Consider the following 17,594-nt stretch of genomic DNA (forward strand, 5'->3'; position numbering starts at 1 on the left):
GGTAGGCGAAAATTCCCGTTGTGTTGCCCCGGACGTCGCTTTTGTGATTCTCGGCGAATCGTTTTCGAGCTGTTATTTCTTTGTGTGTGTGTATGCCCCATTCGTTTTATATATGAAACCACTTATCCTGAGTTAGTAGGTTGCTAAACAGATCTAGGTATTTGACAAAATGCAATGTAATTTTTTTAAACTTTGAATAATTTTACTAAAAAAACATTGATTATGTAAGATGGTAGATAAAATAATAAACACGACACTTTGGTATCTGCATCTAAATCTGTTTTTTTGATAGGTGACAGAGTGATTTCTTTGGACAAACCAACAAACAGTGCTGTACCTGGGCAGCAGTTTACAATCGTAATATCAATATCCTACCTACATATACAACCACTTAATCTATATTACAAGTTTAATGATGGAAGCAAAACCTTAATTACAAGTGGTTTTACTGGAACAAATCATACTTATACTCTCACTATGCCTTCAAGTTCTAATTCAATCACTATCAGTGGTGAAAGTTCTGTAACATCATGTACTATATCTGCCACCAGTCAACTTAAACAAGGCATGTTTATATGTTTGGTTTGAATTTACAGCAAGTTTTTTGAAAATTTAAACCTTTATTTAGTGCCTTGATTTCTTTTGTGATTTAGCCCTGGTTTTAAATCTTATAGAAAACCAGTGGAAACATAGACTTGAATACAAATTAATCAATTCTATGTTTAAGGCCCTATCTCACACTTCAATCCTAAAAATTGAGTTTTAGAGGTCAATTGCCTTCATGCACCTGGTGACAGTCTGCAAAAATAATTGTTAGGTCTGATGACTCATGAACTTCTGCTGCCTAACAGTAAAAATAATTTTTGCAGCTGCGCAATGCGAGGTTTTGCAAAGGCTTACCTTGAAACTGCCAGTCCTATGGTGGGTATAAACAGCCCTGGGGGTGGCCCAAAAAGAGTTACAAGGCATCTACTGGAGGCTACTTTCTATCACTCTTTTTCCTACAAAATCCACCTCAATATTTCGGCAGTTTTATAACCAGATTTTCAACAGCACCCTCTACCAATTGACTGCCCGACTAAACACCCTAAAAATCAGACTAAAACTGCCTGAAACACTCTGAAAATCGCCGGTCTGTGCATCTGTCTATCTGTGCTCATTCAACCAATACACTAGCACCCATGCATAACCCATTGCATTGTTACACACAATTAACTCTGTTATGCAGGAGTTGAAGAAGCACATTTCCCGACCAAGAAACTCTTTTCAATAGAAATGCAGACATGGGGTCTTAAGGCAACTATTCACATGAACATTATTTAAATTTTTTTTAGCTAAAACAACATTATCAACATCATCAATAGTGGCAACTTCCAGTTCAACCCAACAAGTAACTTGTACAGTAACTGGTTACTCAAACCCACAAGCAAGATGGTTCAGGTAACAATCCTTACCTTGTTATAACAAGTTCTGTGAGTTTATCTGTTACAGAGAAACAAACCAAGTTACCACATCATCATCATCCAACATTTACCAAAGTACCAACATAAATGTTGATTCTTACACTTCTCGATCAATTCTCTACATACAACGTAGCACTGTAGGAAGTGATGGGGGACAATATGTGTGTAGAGCAACAAACTGGAATGGTGGTGGAAATACTGACATCGCATTAACTGTTAATGATGAGAAAATCGAAACTTCAATGACTTTTATGTGCATTCCCATTAACATCAAAGGTACAACTTGTTTAAAGTTTTTGCAAGCATTCAAACATCTCCATCTCAACATGTTGCTACAATTGGAGTTCAGCAAATATTCACATGTACTTCATATGGTTACCCAATACCAACTCAAATAACATGGATGAGGTGAGATGTCTCATAGACGCATGTTTTGACCTTGGTCATATATTTGTGTTGCCATCACCTCAGCTATGTTTGATCAATTTCACATCACAATGCTGATTGCAATAAGTTGTCTCCACTATGAGTGTCCAAAACCAGTGGATTACACAACAAATTTCACGATTTTGCTTCAATTTTAAGTCTCCTGGCTTACCCAAAGTTTTTATAAACTTTACTGTGTTAAATCGATGTTTAATGAGAATAAATGGCACCAGCACTAGCCAAGAATTACATTTACGCATCGATCAAACACAAAGTTTGTAAGGCATGGCTTTCTTGTATGTTACCAACTTTTAGTAAAATTAATCAAAAAGATTGGCTTCCCTGACACTTTGTCTTGATGATGCTAGCGCAATGAGTCTCGTTAGTCTTGTTCAAAATAGAATAGAATCGAATAGAATCAAATAGAATAGAATAGAATGATCAGAAAGGCGAAAGCGTTGCTCTATAAACCGGAAGTCATGTGATGTGCGATATTGTAAGAGAAAGGCAGTGTGTTCGTAAATACCATGTGGATAAGTCTCTTGGGGCATTATTTAAAGATAAAGTGCCCCTGTCAAACAAAAAATCCCCCAATGATGGAAAACGGAAAAAGTTCTTATCAAAACAGTTCTAATTTGGTTTATCATATGATGCATGCGGAGGAGTTTGTGTACAAGGAAGTCATTTTAGTGTGGGTGGCATAAGCATTGTTCTTATTGCACCAATATCATTATTTCCTATTATATGGTACATAGGTGTCATTGTTTTGGTATGACAAAAACTTATGATATGCTTTCATATTTTGCTTACCTAGTTACCTTTAGCCTAATAGCAAAAATCTCTGGTAAGTTTTGATGTATTGTATGTATATACATATATGCTTGGGTAAATATTAGACTATCAATGAATTTGCATGTGTATTATCAATTATACCAATTTATTATGTCATAGATGGATCAGCATGTCAAGGTCGTTATTATGTTCTTTCCACCACAACTGCAACATATACAAATGCTCAAACAGCTTGTACAAATGGAGGTGGGGAACTGACAAGTATTCCTGATGAAGAAACTCACAACCAACTTGTGACACAAGCAAATGGGAAGATTGGGAATGGATGGGGCACCATTGTAGTCATCAGTAAACCCTGACATTCACTGAATTTATCTGTTGTACTTAATGCATGTTTTCACAGCTGCTTATACTGGAGGTCGTAAAGTGGGGAATCAATTTCAATGGCAAGATGGGACAGTTTATGCCAGTATGAGCTCAGGTATGTATTTTATTTTCTCTTTTTTGAGGTACCAATTGCAATGAGGTTTTTGGGCTTGCAGGCAATGTTATATGCAGTAGAACTTGTTCAATCCTGAATTTGTCTGACAAATTTGTTTGGATAAGGCTACTGTCCTAATTTTGTGAAAGCCTAAACATTGTAATATTTTTTTTAATTGTGTGCAGTAAGTTATAGCACATGTTACGTGCCTATTACCCAAAGAGCAGTGGGCAAATTGTCTGTCATGTGCAGAATAATAACATCTGTAGCTCAATGTAACTAATCTGAATCCACCAAAATACAGATTACAAGATGTTAGCAAAAAAACTTTATTTGAAAATAATGAAGATCTGGATTAAATATTTGTTATATCTTAAGATTTTTGTTAAGAAAGGAATATGAATAATTTCTTCCTCCATCTTCAAACATATCAAGCAAATTTCTGGATAAACTGAATCTGGATTAACCAAGCTCTATTTTATACATTTTTCTCCCCAAAAATTGCCTATTAATTACTTAAAAGATTACAGTAAAATAAACTTAGGACAGTGATTCCCAACTTGAATTCTATCGCATACCACTTCAAATTCCTGCACAGTTGCCACGGACCACCTAATCATTTCATCTAAAAAAAAATTATGGCACAACTGAGTACCATCTTTGAGCCTTGTTTTGATACCAATGTTTGAGTAACAGCCTAATATGAGTGTATAATTTCTAAATTATTTTAAACTGTTTAGTTTATAGGCTATATTGTTAGTACCAAACACATTTGTCAAATGTTCTCGTGTACCACCTGGATGACTTTAGCATACCACCGGTCAGGAACCACTAACCCTGTTTGCATGGCCAAGTCGACTTGATGTTCAATTCAATTTGTAAACTGGTCATGTGATTTTCAAATTCGACGCCGAAAACAACAAATTTACATGGGCTTTTAAGTCAGCTTTAGTTAAGCTGTCTAGAGCTGACAGGATGTATCAATATTTGTGATATTAGCTTCAAAGAAAAGTTATTGCCAGTTAGGTTACCTTAGTATAGTTTTTGCAAATATATCTTTAACAATCTAAAAATCCAAGTGAGTTTTGTTGCCAGATATATAATAGTTGATTTAACTGGAAGCTGTCCTAAACTATCAGTTAAACTGGGTTACTGACTTAGGCGATGTAACATCCATCCCAATAAAGAAGGCAAAATAATGTGGGCATATTTTAGGTAAATGTGCCACACAAAAAAGGTTTGAGAACCAGCGACTTATAATAGTAATGCAGCCCCATTTTTTGGATGATCAGTACCTATGATGAGAAAAACATGCTTAAATGCTTTTTTGGGTCTTCTGATTCCAAGATGATTTAATTGTGTACAACCACTGTTTTTTACCAAAACAGTTTTTTAATCAAATTCAGATTAACCCAAATTCTACTGCTGTAAATTTCATGTTAATATTAGGGATGCACCGAAAGTTCGGTTTGCCGAATTTATTCGGCCGAAACTAAGGTTTTCGCAATTATTCGGTTTCGGACGAATATTTCTGCAAAATTCGGCCGAAACCGAAACTTTCTTACTGCATGTTAAGCTGATACGCAAAGTTTAGAAAATGTTAGAATCCTTGTTTAAACTGTACAAATGTCTTCGTTTCATTTGTTTATTTTCAAAGAATGGATAAAAATCAAGTTATAGCAGTTGGAACAAGACGAGGTTATTCTTTAAGCGCCAAAAAAGGCTGTATGATAGGATAAGATCTAATCCAGTACATCATGTTTTGTTTAAATTTATTGCGTTGAAAGAGATGGATGCCAAAATTAGTTTCGGTTTATTCGGCCGAATTAATTCGGCAACTTTTGCCGAATATTCGGTTTCGGCCGAATATAAAAATAGCTGTTTCGGTGCATCACTAGTTAATATGACATTAAACTATTTGTATAATTGATTGATAGTTGAAATATGTGTTGTGCAATGCACACCTGAATTAATGGTGATGTTTAAAAAGCACACTGATTAAATGGTGATGTTTTAGTGTTTCAACCACCAAGCAAAAATAATGCATTGTATTTTTCCTAGGTTCATGGAGCACTACTGGATATGCAAATTGGTTTACTGATGATACCCACACAACAAATACACCATCAAATGGTGGAGATTGTATGACATTTTATGGATTGCGCCAAAGTGGGGTTCATATGTGGACATGGCGAGATCTTCAATGCAATGTCCCACGTCATTATATTTGTTCACATACAGGTATGTGTTAATCCGATGTTTTGCCAAAACATAATTTATATGCTGTACTGATATCTGGGTATAAAGGGATCATATTTATTGGTAGGGAATAAAAACATTCTAAAGCAGGGAATAGTTTTTGTTTTAACTACTTTGTGGATTTTCAATAATCCAGTTGTTGGTCAGTATTTGCAGTAATTCTTATTTTCAAGCATTTTTTAATGGTTTTCTTTCCGAATCTGGGAGTTGCAAAGGTTTTTTCAAAAGATCACATAGACTTAAACAAGAGGAATTGAAGCTCATAATCAAACAATATGATTTAAATGCAGTTTGTTAGAAATTAAGTAGTAGTAGTGCAAAAATGCAGTGAAACAATGGAATGAACGTTTTAAATTTACTAAATTTGGTTCTCACTATCTTTAAATTTTGACCTCTTTTTTAGTTGTTTCAGTTAGAGTTGCTATGTGGACTTGGTAGGTTTATTTGTGGTGACATTTATCATAATATTTTTTCTATATTAGGTGACAGAGTGATTTATTTGGACAAACCAACATACAGTTCTGTACCTGGGCAACAGTATTCTATAATAATATCAATATCCCACCTACATATACAACCACTTGATCTATACTACAAGTTTAATGATGGAAGCAAAACCTTAATTACAAGTGGTTTTACTGGAACAAGTCATACTTATACTCTCACTATGCCTTCAAGTTCTAATTCAATTACAATCAGTGGTGAAAGTTCTGTAACATCATGTTCTATATCTGCCACAAGTCAACTTAAGCAAGGTAGAGTTTGCAATAAATTTCCAACAACTAAACTTTGTGATTATTATCATTATAGATTTTTCAAGCGCAATCTTAACCATAACCGTAAGTTTTTTTGTGCCTTAATTTCTGATAATTGTAGCCTTCTTCTGTAATCCAGGTAAAATTCCTGACAGTATTTTTAGCCTTAATTTTGAAACAGAAACTAATTAGGAACACAACTCACGAGTTTTCTCATAATTCTGAGTATAAATAGACTGGCCCATATTGTTATTAACACTGTCATGTTAAAATAAGACGTTCGACAAAAACTTACTGATGATGGCATAAGTTTTTGTCGAAACGTCTTTTTTAACATGACAGTGTTAATAACAATATGGGCCAGTCTATTTATACTCAGAAACTAATTAAAAATGAGATTTAAAATCAACTATTAAAATTAATTTCAACTATTCATGTAAACATTCTTCATATTTTTAGTCAAGACAACATTATCAACAACATCAATAGTGGCAACTTCCAGTTCAACCCAACAAGTAACTTGTACAGCAACTGGTTACTCAAACCCACAAGCAAGATGGTTAAGGTAACAATCCTTACCTTGTTATAACAAGTTCTATGAGTTTATCTGTTACAGAGGAACTAACCAAGTTACCACATCATCATCATCCAACATTTACCAAAGTAGCAGTGTCACTGCTCAATCAATTTTCTACATACAACGTAGCACTGTAGGAAGTGATGGGGGACAATATGTGTGTAGAGCAACAAACTGGAATGGTGGTGGAAATACTGACAGTACACTAACTGTAAATGGTGAAAAAACCAAAACTCCCATCTGATTTTGTATCCTTTCTCACTGACATCATCATCCTAAATTTCATTAATGTTTTTTGTAGTTGCTGCAAGCATTCAAACATCTCCATCTTCACATGTTGTTACAATTGGAGTTCAACAAATATTTAACTGTAATTCATATGGTTACCCAATACCAACACAAATAACCTGGATGAGGTGAGATGTGGGGTGGATGCATTGGTTCGAACTCTTGATGAAAGCATGAAATGCCACACTTTTGTGACAAGACTTTGTCCTAATGTTATGTGATGCACAAAATGCACTTTTGATTAGCTGCATTTTTTTTAATTATGCACATCTAATGGCTTTGCTCTAAAAGTTTATGACATGGATCAAAACAAAAACATTTTAGTTTGAATCAAGAATGTGTTTGGGTTTTTCTAAGGTGTTCTCTTTGACAAATAGTATAAAAGATATCAAATTTCCTTAAAATGAGAACGATTGGTTTAATTGCCCATCAGCTTATTGATGATGTTGTTGTTGTTTCAGAAATGGAGTCCGTGTAAGTTCCAGTGGAAATATTCACCAAACATCACAAGTAACAACATCATCACAAAACAAAGTAGAAAGAAAACTTTATGTCACACTTCAAGATATTAGTGAGGCTGGACAATATACATGTAAAGTTTCAAGTAATGTTGCTGGTGGAAGTGACAAAACAAGTAACATACAAGTTCAAGGTATGTTTGGCAAATTATTGAAAATATATAAAAACTACATTAATTTTTTTCTCTCAGTTGGTGCCAACATTGCAACAACTCCTGTGTTGGTATTAACCACAGTTGGTGAGCAGAAAATATTCACATGTATTTCATATGGATTTCCTACATCTCAAATAACATGGCAGAGGTAGGAGAAAGATCATGTAGCATTTTGTCATGAAAAGTTATTTATGATTCAAAACAGAACATAAGTGAGTCTAGTATTGTTTTGATATAAATAAATTGTTATTTTACATGAAGGATTTAATATATCTAAAGCCAATTATTGAATAAATACATTGGGTAGCCTATTACTAAATACTCATTAGGTTAAGACTAATCCAAAAAAGCCAATATATCATAAATAAAGTTTGTATGTATTGAAGCAAGATTACAGCTCTGTGTTGGGTCAATTTGAAATATATTTTATTAATTGTGTATTTAATTTCATTGCAGGTGCTTGGTCACTATATGTATAACTGTTGCATGTATAATACTTCAGTGGATCATATCAGTTAATATTTTTTTAAATTAGTTTTTAAAAATCCTGTCTGTTACTGTAGAAATGGAGTCAGTGTAAGTTCCAGTGGAAATATTCACCAAACATCACAAGTAACAACATCATCACAAAACAAAGTAGAAAGAAAACTTTATGTCACACTTCAAGATATTAGTGAGGCTGGACAATATACCTGTAGAGTTTCAAGTAATGTTGCTGGTGGAAGTGATAAAACAAGTATCATACAAGTTCAAGGTATTGTTTGTTTTGCTATTTCGAAACTAGTTGAAAATTTGTTATCAGTCACAGTTTAAATAGAATTTCAACACTGCCACCAACTATGAAAAAATTAGACATTTTAAGTTTATTTGTTTCATTTTTGGGTATTTAAGGAAAAACGAAATATTTTTTATGCACTCAACATCATAGTTTGTAACATGGGACACTGATTGTGTTTCAGTTGGTTCTTCTATCAATACATCTCCAACCTCACTTGTAGCAACGCTTGGAGTTCAACAAATATTTACATGTACTTCTAATGGATCTCCTTTGCCACAAGTTACTTGGTTGAAGTAAGTAAACATGATTAGTTGTTGAAATTTGGTTATGTAATAATATCATGTTTTCCAGCATTATATTTTTAGTTGTTATTTAAAGGTAAATTAAGCAATATTTCCCAAGTGCAGGAACATAATTTATTTGTTTTTATTTAAGCTTCTTTATTTCATATTGGTGTTTGCATGGATATTTTAACAAAAATGTTTTGAAACTGAACTAAACTAGGGTGTTTTTTCATAAAACTCTAGAGATACAGTTTCAGTTGGTTCAAGTGGAAATATTCAACAACAAACAACAACATCACAAAATACAAAAACTGTAAAACTTTATGTTACACTTCAAGATATTAGTGAGGCTGGACAATATACATGTAAAGTTTCAAGTAATGTTGCTGGTGAAAGTGATAAAACAAGTAACATACAAGTTCAAGGTGAGATTAAAAGAATTAATCTATCACTTTTATTTGTGCAACTAATTATTTATGATTAGTTGCTGCAAACATCATCACATCACCAACCACACATATTTTCACATCTGCAAGTCAACAAATATTCACATGTACTTCATATGGTTATCCCACACCTCAAATAACATGGATGAGGTGAGATGCAAATAAATAACAGACAATCAGTTTACTATTGTTTGGAATTTACTAAAAAATCTACTAATATGCCAGTATGGAATTCTAATAATTAAATGTGATAAGTAATGCATCTTTTGTGGCCTTGATGACTTTTGTTTGTGAAGAAAAAAAAAGTATCTTACACAATTCCACTTAAACTGTTAAACACTCAATCATATTTTTTGAGTTGATCTCCCACCAACTTACTAACAAGTTGTTGGCTTTTCTAGAAATGGAGCTAGTGTAAGTTCCAGTGGAAATATTCACCAAACATCACAAGTAACAACATCATCACAAAACAAAGTAGAAAGAAAACTTTATGTTACACTTCAAGATGTTAGTGAGGCTGGACAATATACATGTAAAGTTTCAAGTAATGTTGCTGGTGGAAGTGATAAAACAAGTAACATACAAGTTCAAGGTGAGATAGTGTATTGCTTACTAGATAAGTAGTGGAAGCAATGATAGTTGGTCATGGTTTGTTTACTTGAAATTGTGTTTGTTTACATCAGGTTCAGAAATTATCACCACTGCTCCAAAATTGCTAGTTTTTGCGATGCATGAAACGAAAACTTTCACTTGTAATTTTACTTCTTATCTCAGCTTAAAGATCAATGCTGTGGTTTGGATGAGGTAATCTTGTAATGGACTTTTTTGTTGGTTTTGTTAACTTTCAAAATTATTTTCAATTGTTATTTGCAATTAATTTTGCAGGAATGGAGTGAACATAAGCACTTCATTAAATGATGGAATTTACCAAACTACTGAAGTTAAAGTGGAAAGAAATATTACCAGAAAACTTTATGTTAAACTAAACCATGTTAGTGAGGCTGGTAATTATGCTTGTACCACCATAGCAACTGACAGTGGACCAAATCTAAGCAGTAACGTACAAGTCCATGGTAAGTAATGTTGTGTGTTTTTTTGTGAGCTTGTGTTCTAACAAAAGCCTTTTCCACAGTTGCTGCAAACATCAGCACATCTCCATCTTTACATATTTTTACTCCACGAGACAAACAAATATTTACATGCACATCATATGGTTTCCCTATACCTCAAATATCATGGTTTAGGTTTGTTAACATTGCAACATGTATATGTGCTTGTTTAGTTTCAATGCAAAAATACTGCATACATTTGTAGAGGTGCATATCCTCAGGAATTAAGTTCTACAAATATTTACCAAAAACCACAAGTAGACTTACTTTCACTTAACAAAGCTGTGAGAGAACTTGATGTTACTTATCAATATATTGAAGATGCAGATATTTATACATGTAAAGTTTCAAGTAATGTTGATGGTGGAAATGATAAAACAAGTAACATACAAGTTCAAGGTAACAAATATGTACTGTGTGAAATAATCCTGTGTTAGGTTTTAACATGAAAGAAAACCAAGAACCATTTGGCAAAACTTTGCAGAGCATTCAAAGTTGGCTTTAAGTTCTTAACTTTAAAGATTCACAACAAAAAGGGTAAAAAGATTTTCCCAATGTGCTCAAAATATTTTTCCCTTCACACAAAATGATAGCAGTGTGTCATAAGATGGAGTTAAATATCCTTTCTTTTTGTCACTGATATTATATTTCTTGTTTAAAGTTGCAACAAACATAAGCACTTCACCAAAGAGTCAAGTTGTTACCTTTGGAAAACCAACAATATTTGAATGTTCAACATATGGATTTCCAAGGAGAGTACCAAACTGGTTTAGGTGTGAAAATTTGTTACTGTGAAATAGGGGCTCTAGGTTTATGTTTTGTTTTTGAAGAAATGGAAAACAAATGGGTTCTGATGTTGGCAACATTTATGCAATTTCGCCACTGGAAAAATATTGGTCAATTCAAAAGTATGTAAGAAAACTTAACATTACACTTCAACATATTAATGAGAGTGGAAATTACACATGCCAAGTTGACAGTAACCTTGGTGGTGGATTGATATTGTATGAAAATATTCAAGTTCAAGGTGAAATTGTGGTTTGTATGTGACCTTGTAAAGTTGTAATGTGCATTCTTTTCATAAGTTGCTGCAAACATCTCGATTTCAACACACAAGATATTGGTTAATGAATACAATGATGTGTTTACAGTTGAGTGTGTTTCTTATGGATTTCCTACACCCACTCTTAGCTGGATCAGGTAACTTCCTGACTATTAATAACTCGTAGGTGTAATGTTGCACAGTGCATAATATTACTGGCACTGTCTTTTAATGATAAGTAACACTGTTGTTAATTTATCAATCTATAAAAATTACTATTTCAAAATATACCAATGCTATAATGCTGTTATTAACAGACACAATAAAATTTGTAAGTTGTGTAAAGTATTAGTTTGTTGCGTATAGTCATTAAATTTCTTTTGTTTAGGTGCTAATTTGTGTTATGAAACATTACATACATTTGTCATACAATAACTAAGTTTGTGCTTTGCCACTTGACCTACAAAGTTTACTGCGTTAATTTAATTTTGTTTTTATATTCAAATAAAAACTTACTACACTAATTATCTTTTTGTGTTTATAGAAATGGTGTTGTATCAAACACAATTTCATCACCTGTACATCAAACAACATCTACTACTGGAAGTTACAAGACAACATCAACACTGACTTTAACACAAATAGGTTCTTCACAAGCTGGGCAATATAAATGCATTGCATCCAATATTCCTGGTGATCCTGTTAGGGAGGCAATACTGTTGATTATATGTGAGCTTGTTTGGAATATTTTTCACTATAACCAGTGTAGATTTGCCATTGGGACATTTTTTTATTAAATTACACTGTTTCTCATGAAATCATTTTTAGTAAAATATGTTCACTTTAGCTTTGAATTTATTTAAGTAACTGCTGATGACATGCCTTTTGTTGCAGCAAAGGTTCCAGGTGTCGAGGAACACAATGGCCAATATTATGTTGTTTACAATGCAACACAAAATTATTCCTCCGCATTCAAACAATGTAATACCAGAGGCGCAAGTTTGGCAAACCAGATATTTCTGAACAACTTCCTGTTAACGCAAGGAAAATGGATTAAAGGTCATTTAAATTGACTTTTTTTTACCTCTAAAAGCAAATTTACAACTTTAGCAATAATTAGGATTCCGATTACTAAAAACTTTGTTTGCAGAAGTTGTCTTCTATAAAAACAGCTTTTTTTAAACCAAACAAATGGCAAATATTACACAAACCTGATATTGATACAAACGTTACTTCATCTCCAGATGTTGGTAAAGTTTTCAATCAATCTTTGTGTAGAGTTTATGTTGGAATTAACCAAACTATCAACACAAGCTGTAATGAATTGCATCCATTTGTGTGTTTATTATCAGGTATTTTCACAAGATAGATATCTGTGTTGATGACATTTTTAATGCTGACATTTGTAGGGGTTGAGATTATTGAAACAAGCAAGTGTTATTATGACAAAGTTGTTGTAAAGTGGAGAGATGGGACAAAATACAATGGAACAATAACTTACACCTTATCTGTGTTTAACTCCAACATGTCAGTTAACATCAGCAAACAGATCACACAAAACTCAACATCAAACTATGAATATTCAACATATGTTGAAAATCTTCCAACTGACACAAACTTTACAGCAACGGTAAGTGAGTGGAGGTTGTCCAAAAATTACCTTGTGCAATGAAAATATTTTTGTTATTTCAGGTTAAACTGCTTTCCACATATTTTGGATACAATCCAACCTTTCAAAAACCAGCACTTACTTCAAGTTTGACACAAAACTTGTCTGGTGAAATGATTTTACTGTCATCAGTTTGCAGAATTCAAATTAATATTTCTGAAAGTTCTTTGGCATCCATAACACGCATACAGGTTAGATTTATTCAAGTGCAAGATGTTTTTTATTGTGGTTTTAACTGTCTCCTTTCAAACCTAACCTTTTCAGCTGTTTGTTACAATGTATAGAAGAAACAATGTAACAAATACATCGCTTACTGTAAAACCATCATCCTCTATAACACATGATGTGAATGTTACTGAAATTGAAAGTTCGAAAGTAACTTTACAAATTTCATCTGTTGATTGTGAAAACTTAAAGTTTGAAATTAAAGGAAATTGTTCAAAGCCAGAAGGTGAGATAATTTTGACTTTGCTTGACAATTTTTGCTTGACGTTCGTTTGATAGAAATTTTGTTCAGAAAAAGAAAACAATTTTAACTCTAATAGTTTTGCCGGCACTGGGGTTATTGCAGCATCAATTGGATCTGTTATGTTGTTTCTTGTTATTGTTCTAATTGTGGGATTTATTTACATAAAACGGTCAGTATGTATTGACTAAGGTTGACAAAATAAAAATCTTCCATGCAACTCTATATTATGTGCTGTATGAACCTATCTAATTATATGTTATAGTTTTTTTGTTTATTTAATACTGGATAATTTATTCAGGAACAAGTTGCAGAGTTTGTTTGTCAGAAGTTCAACATCCAAGAAAAATGTTGGAAAAACTGATGAAATTGAATTAAATGACGAAACTCAAATAAGTGAAAAACAACTTGAGGAATTTTATATAAACAGCAAGAAAACTGGACACAAAAAACTACAAACACAATTTCAGGTTGTCTATCTATTAAAAAATCCTGTTACCTTCTTGTTTTTATGTTGTTTATTCAGGTTATACAAGAAAGTAAAGTCTTGAAAACAGTGAAAACATCATCCATAGAAATAGTGGAAAATCCTTATGAAATTGTGTCAAGTATGTTTTCGAGTTTTATTAATTGCCTTCTTTGCATTTAACTGTTGATTTGCCCAAAGGCTCATCCAGGAATGTAAGAAAAGTAACACCAACCTTTGCTCACACAAGTGGAGATTACATTGATTTTACTTTTAAACAAGTAAAGAATTAGATTTAGTTGATCACATATCAACTTTACTGAAAATATTACCTAAATTCCAGGAAAAATCTGAAATATCTGATAAATGGAAAGTTGTTGAAAATCCAACTTATGAAAACATGGGTCAGTTCTGGACAATGGTTTGGAATGAAAATGTCCATGTAATAATTTGGTTGGACGATCGTAGTGGAAGGAAGGTTAGGTTGGATTGTGACATCACAATTCATATTTCTTTAGACAATATAACAGATACTTTTCTGTTGTATAGAATCCATGTGTCCAATATTGGCCTCAAAATGGTCGGACTAAAGAATATGAAACCACCAGAGTGTGTTGCAATGATGTCATTAACTGTGGTTGTTACATCATAAGGAAATTTAGTGTTGAAGAATCAGTTGGAGATTATGCAACGGTTTGTGAATATTAGTTGTTTGATTGTTCATAACATGTTTTATGATATGTTATTTGATATCAGAAAGTAATTTTTTGATTTATATGTTAGGAGTTACGTCACATCACACAATATCACTTCTACGAGTGGCCAGCATACAGCACTCCTACGACATCTAGTGGTCTTGTGCATCTGATTCGACAAGTTAAAATCAATATGAAAGAAATTCAATCAGGAAGTGGAAAGATATTTCCTGTTGTAATTCACTCAACGTAAGAATGTTGGTTTTTATTCAAGTGTTGAGTTGTTTTATTTTTTACTTTGATGCAGACGTGATTGTGGACGAACTGGAACATTTATCGGACTTGATTATTTGATCGACCAAATGAATGAAACACAAACTATTGACGTTTATCACTTGGTCTACCACATGAGGGAGCAAGGGATGGAGATTGTTAAAAATGTGGTAAAATGACATAACTGATATGCAGCAGTCTATGTTGTATGAAAATACCTGGTATAGCATTCCTAGTAAAAGAATCATATTTAATTACCGTTCAACAGCCATATATGCAGCAAGTTTTAAAAAAAACAAATGATATTTTTGCAAAAATCACTTTTTCAAAATGAGTTTAAGTTTATTTTTTTGTGTTCAGAGAAATTGTTTTGTTTCAGGAACAATACATATTTCTGCACAAAGTAATGGCAGAGTTATCAGTGTTTGGAGATACTGACATGAATGTAGAACAATTCAAATCTGTCATTGATGGAATAAACAGGTTAAAAAAACAACTTTCATTTATTTTTGTCCATTTTTTTTAACCAAGCCTTCAAATTTTAGATCTCCACAGCAAAACACAGTTACAACCCAGTTTGAATTGTTGCAACACTCATTGGATGAAGGAAATGTTTCTCCTGTTACATGTGATACGACCCAACAAGATAACACATGTGAGTAATAATTGAAGTTTTGCATTGGTTTTTATTTTAGTGTTAAAAAAAAAGATTGCAATAAAATGTTTTCATGCAGATGAGACGTTTACAAACACACAAAATTATGAAAACATCTCAACCAACACAAACCTTGCATACAAACTAAAAGTAAGTTTTATTTGAACATTTCCTGCAAATGGTATTTGCAACTATAGAAAGACTTGTTTCAATCACTAAATGTTGTGGTGTGAAAACAATTTATGTTTGTTACACTTCGTTGCTAAAATAATTACTTGTTTTTTAATGAAAGCGATATTTTAGGGAAACAGAGGCCACACTATTCTCCACGATGCAACTCATGGAAATTCCAATCAATTCTGGAAGCTAATTTTGAATCAAAATGTTGAACTGATTATTATAGTCGGTCAAGCTGGTGTAAGTTTGTGTTTTCTTTAAAAATTACACAAAAGCTTCATCATGAAGTTCTAAGTTTTTATCAACAAAACCAAGTTCTTGTTACAGAATCGTGGATTAATCCCAAGTAGTTTAAATATAGAGAAGCAGTATGGAGTTACTTGTGTGACACTTATAAGTAAAGATTATCAAGCTGTTCAACATGGAATCAGCAAGTTTATTGTGGAAAATGTGGACAACACTAAGAAGGTAAACAGTTTAGTTTTCATGAAATCCTTGTTTTCTCTGCCCTGTGTTGCACTAAAATTGACATTGTCAAAATCACAATTGTGTTTTAACATGTGTAACAGTAAACCTATCTTTGCAGATTGAAACCAAACTTGTTTGTTTTGATTCTTGGGAATCCAGCCAAAGTTATTGTGAAGCAAATCATCTCATGCAGTTTGTAAATCTCATTGAAACTTTGATTGGGGAAAATAAGAATGGAAATGTTCTCATTTACTCAAGGTGGAAGACTTGTTTTCTCAAAGATGTGTAAGAAATGACGTTTATTAATGTTTAGTGATGGATTGACAAGATGTGGAGTCTTGTGTTGTTTGTGGAATCTTGTTTCTCGGTTTAAAGCGGAGAATATGATTGATATTTTCACAACATTCAAAGATGTGAAGGAATCACTTCCAAGTTTTAATATTGACCTGGTAAGTTTGTTGTTGATTAAAAGTGTTGGAACTTCCTTATTAAGTTCTGTTTGTTTTAGGAAACTTACAAGGCTTGTTATCACACGGTGGATGGAGTGGTGAAATCTCATGAGAATGTTTAATTGTGTTGACCTTGTTATTTGGCTTTTGTATTCTCTTGTATTGTGATTAGCTTTTCTGATGTATATCCTGTATTTCCAGATTATTCATATTTTATTCTTGTTACTGCACGAGCTGTGGTAAAACATTATAAAAATATTTAGTTTCTTTTGATCATAGATAGTTTTAGAGGAATGAGATTGTTATTTTCCGATTCTTTCCGTGTGCTTTGTTCACCTTATCTGGTTGGTATTTTGAAACCAAGCTCCAATCTTTCTTTTATATATATCTCACAGCTGTTTGTGACATAAATTTAAAAAGGTTTCACTTGGAGACCCAAAGATTTCTGTGTTGTTAAAACTTTTCCCTCACAATTCTTGATTATTTTCTTATCATTGAAATTATGTTAAATCTTGTGTTTGTTCTGACTTCATGTAAAACCACTCACTGACATCTGTGTTTTTATTGTGTTAGTTGTGTATATTTTAAGCTTTTTCCGAAAAATTTAGGACAGATTTCAACAATATTGGACATGAATTATTTCTCAGTTATTATTCCCACAGGTCAGAATGTAAATTGTAACAGGAGTGGGAATCAATTATTCCCTGAAAGCCTTAACACAGACTTTTTGAACAGTTTTATTATTAAGTTACAGCTTTATATAGAATGGGCATTGCTAAATGCAGAGCAAATATGTTTTTGGTTGTCTGTGGAGGTGGAAATATTCCTGGATGCTTTGGTGTGGGTGCCATAATCATGGTTATTTTGGCCACATTGTTTTAGACAACTTGGTATAGCCAGGTT

General features: G+C 32.9%; 1 protein-coding gene across 1 annotated transcript; it reads left to right on the forward strand.

Annotated features, from left to right (window-relative positions):
* The first annotated feature begins 2,660 nt into the window (after positions 1-2,660).
* LOC145911221 (uncharacterized) lies at positions 2,661-17,243 on the forward strand. Its single transcript, XM_082998489.1, has 44 exons — positions 2,661-2,733; positions 2,841-3,029; positions 3,085-3,162; positions 5,224-5,403; positions 5,904-6,176; positions 6,636-6,741; positions 6,793-6,971; positions 7,055-7,169; positions 7,503-7,693; positions 7,751-7,862; positions 8,278-8,468; positions 8,674-8,785; positions 9,020-9,201; positions 9,261-9,372; positions 9,624-9,814; positions 9,906-10,026; positions 10,108-10,295; positions 10,355-10,466; positions 10,537-10,730; positions 10,993-11,104; positions 11,162-11,358; positions 11,417-11,531; positions 11,918-12,102; positions 12,268-12,432; positions 12,618-12,725; positions 12,783-13,003; positions 13,066-13,233; positions 13,307-13,493; positions 13,560-13,680; positions 13,810-13,978; positions 14,035-14,116; positions 14,176-14,255; positions 14,318-14,452; positions 14,524-14,667; positions 14,758-14,918; positions 14,977-15,112; positions 15,322-15,425; positions 15,488-15,597; positions 15,677-15,747; positions 15,901-16,014; positions 16,102-16,242; positions 16,361-16,500; positions 16,556-16,691; positions 16,751-17,243. The coding sequence occupies exons 1-44, from the start codon at positions 2,661-2,663 to the stop codon at positions 16,811-16,813; spliced, it is 6,264 nt and encodes a 2,087-aa protein (XP_082854615.1). The 3' UTR covers positions 16,814-17,243.
* The last annotated feature ends 351 nt before the right edge of the window (positions 17,244-17,594 follow it).

Source organism: Ascidia mentula, chromosome 8, assembly GCF_947561715.1.
Source record: "Ascidia mentula chromosome 8, kaAscMent1.1, whole genome shotgun sequence".
NCBI classification, from domain to species: Eukaryota; Metazoa; Chordata; class Ascidiacea; order Phlebobranchia; family Ascidiidae; genus Ascidia; species Ascidia mentula.

Excerpts from the sequence above, each read along its gene's own strand:
- LOC145911221 (XM_082998489.1), top strand. The coding sequence starts at position 2,661 with ATGACAAAAACTTATGATATGCTTTCATATTTTGCTTACCTAGTTACC. Across the intron at positions 8,786-9,019 it reads CCACAAGTTACTTGGTTGAA|AGATACAGTTTCAGTTGGTT; the intron begins GTAAGTAAACAT and ends ATAAAACTCTAG. Across the intron at positions 9,202-9,260 it reads AAGTAACATACAAGTTCAAG|TTGCTGCAAACATCATCACA; the intron begins GTGAGATTAAAA and ends ATTTATGATTAG.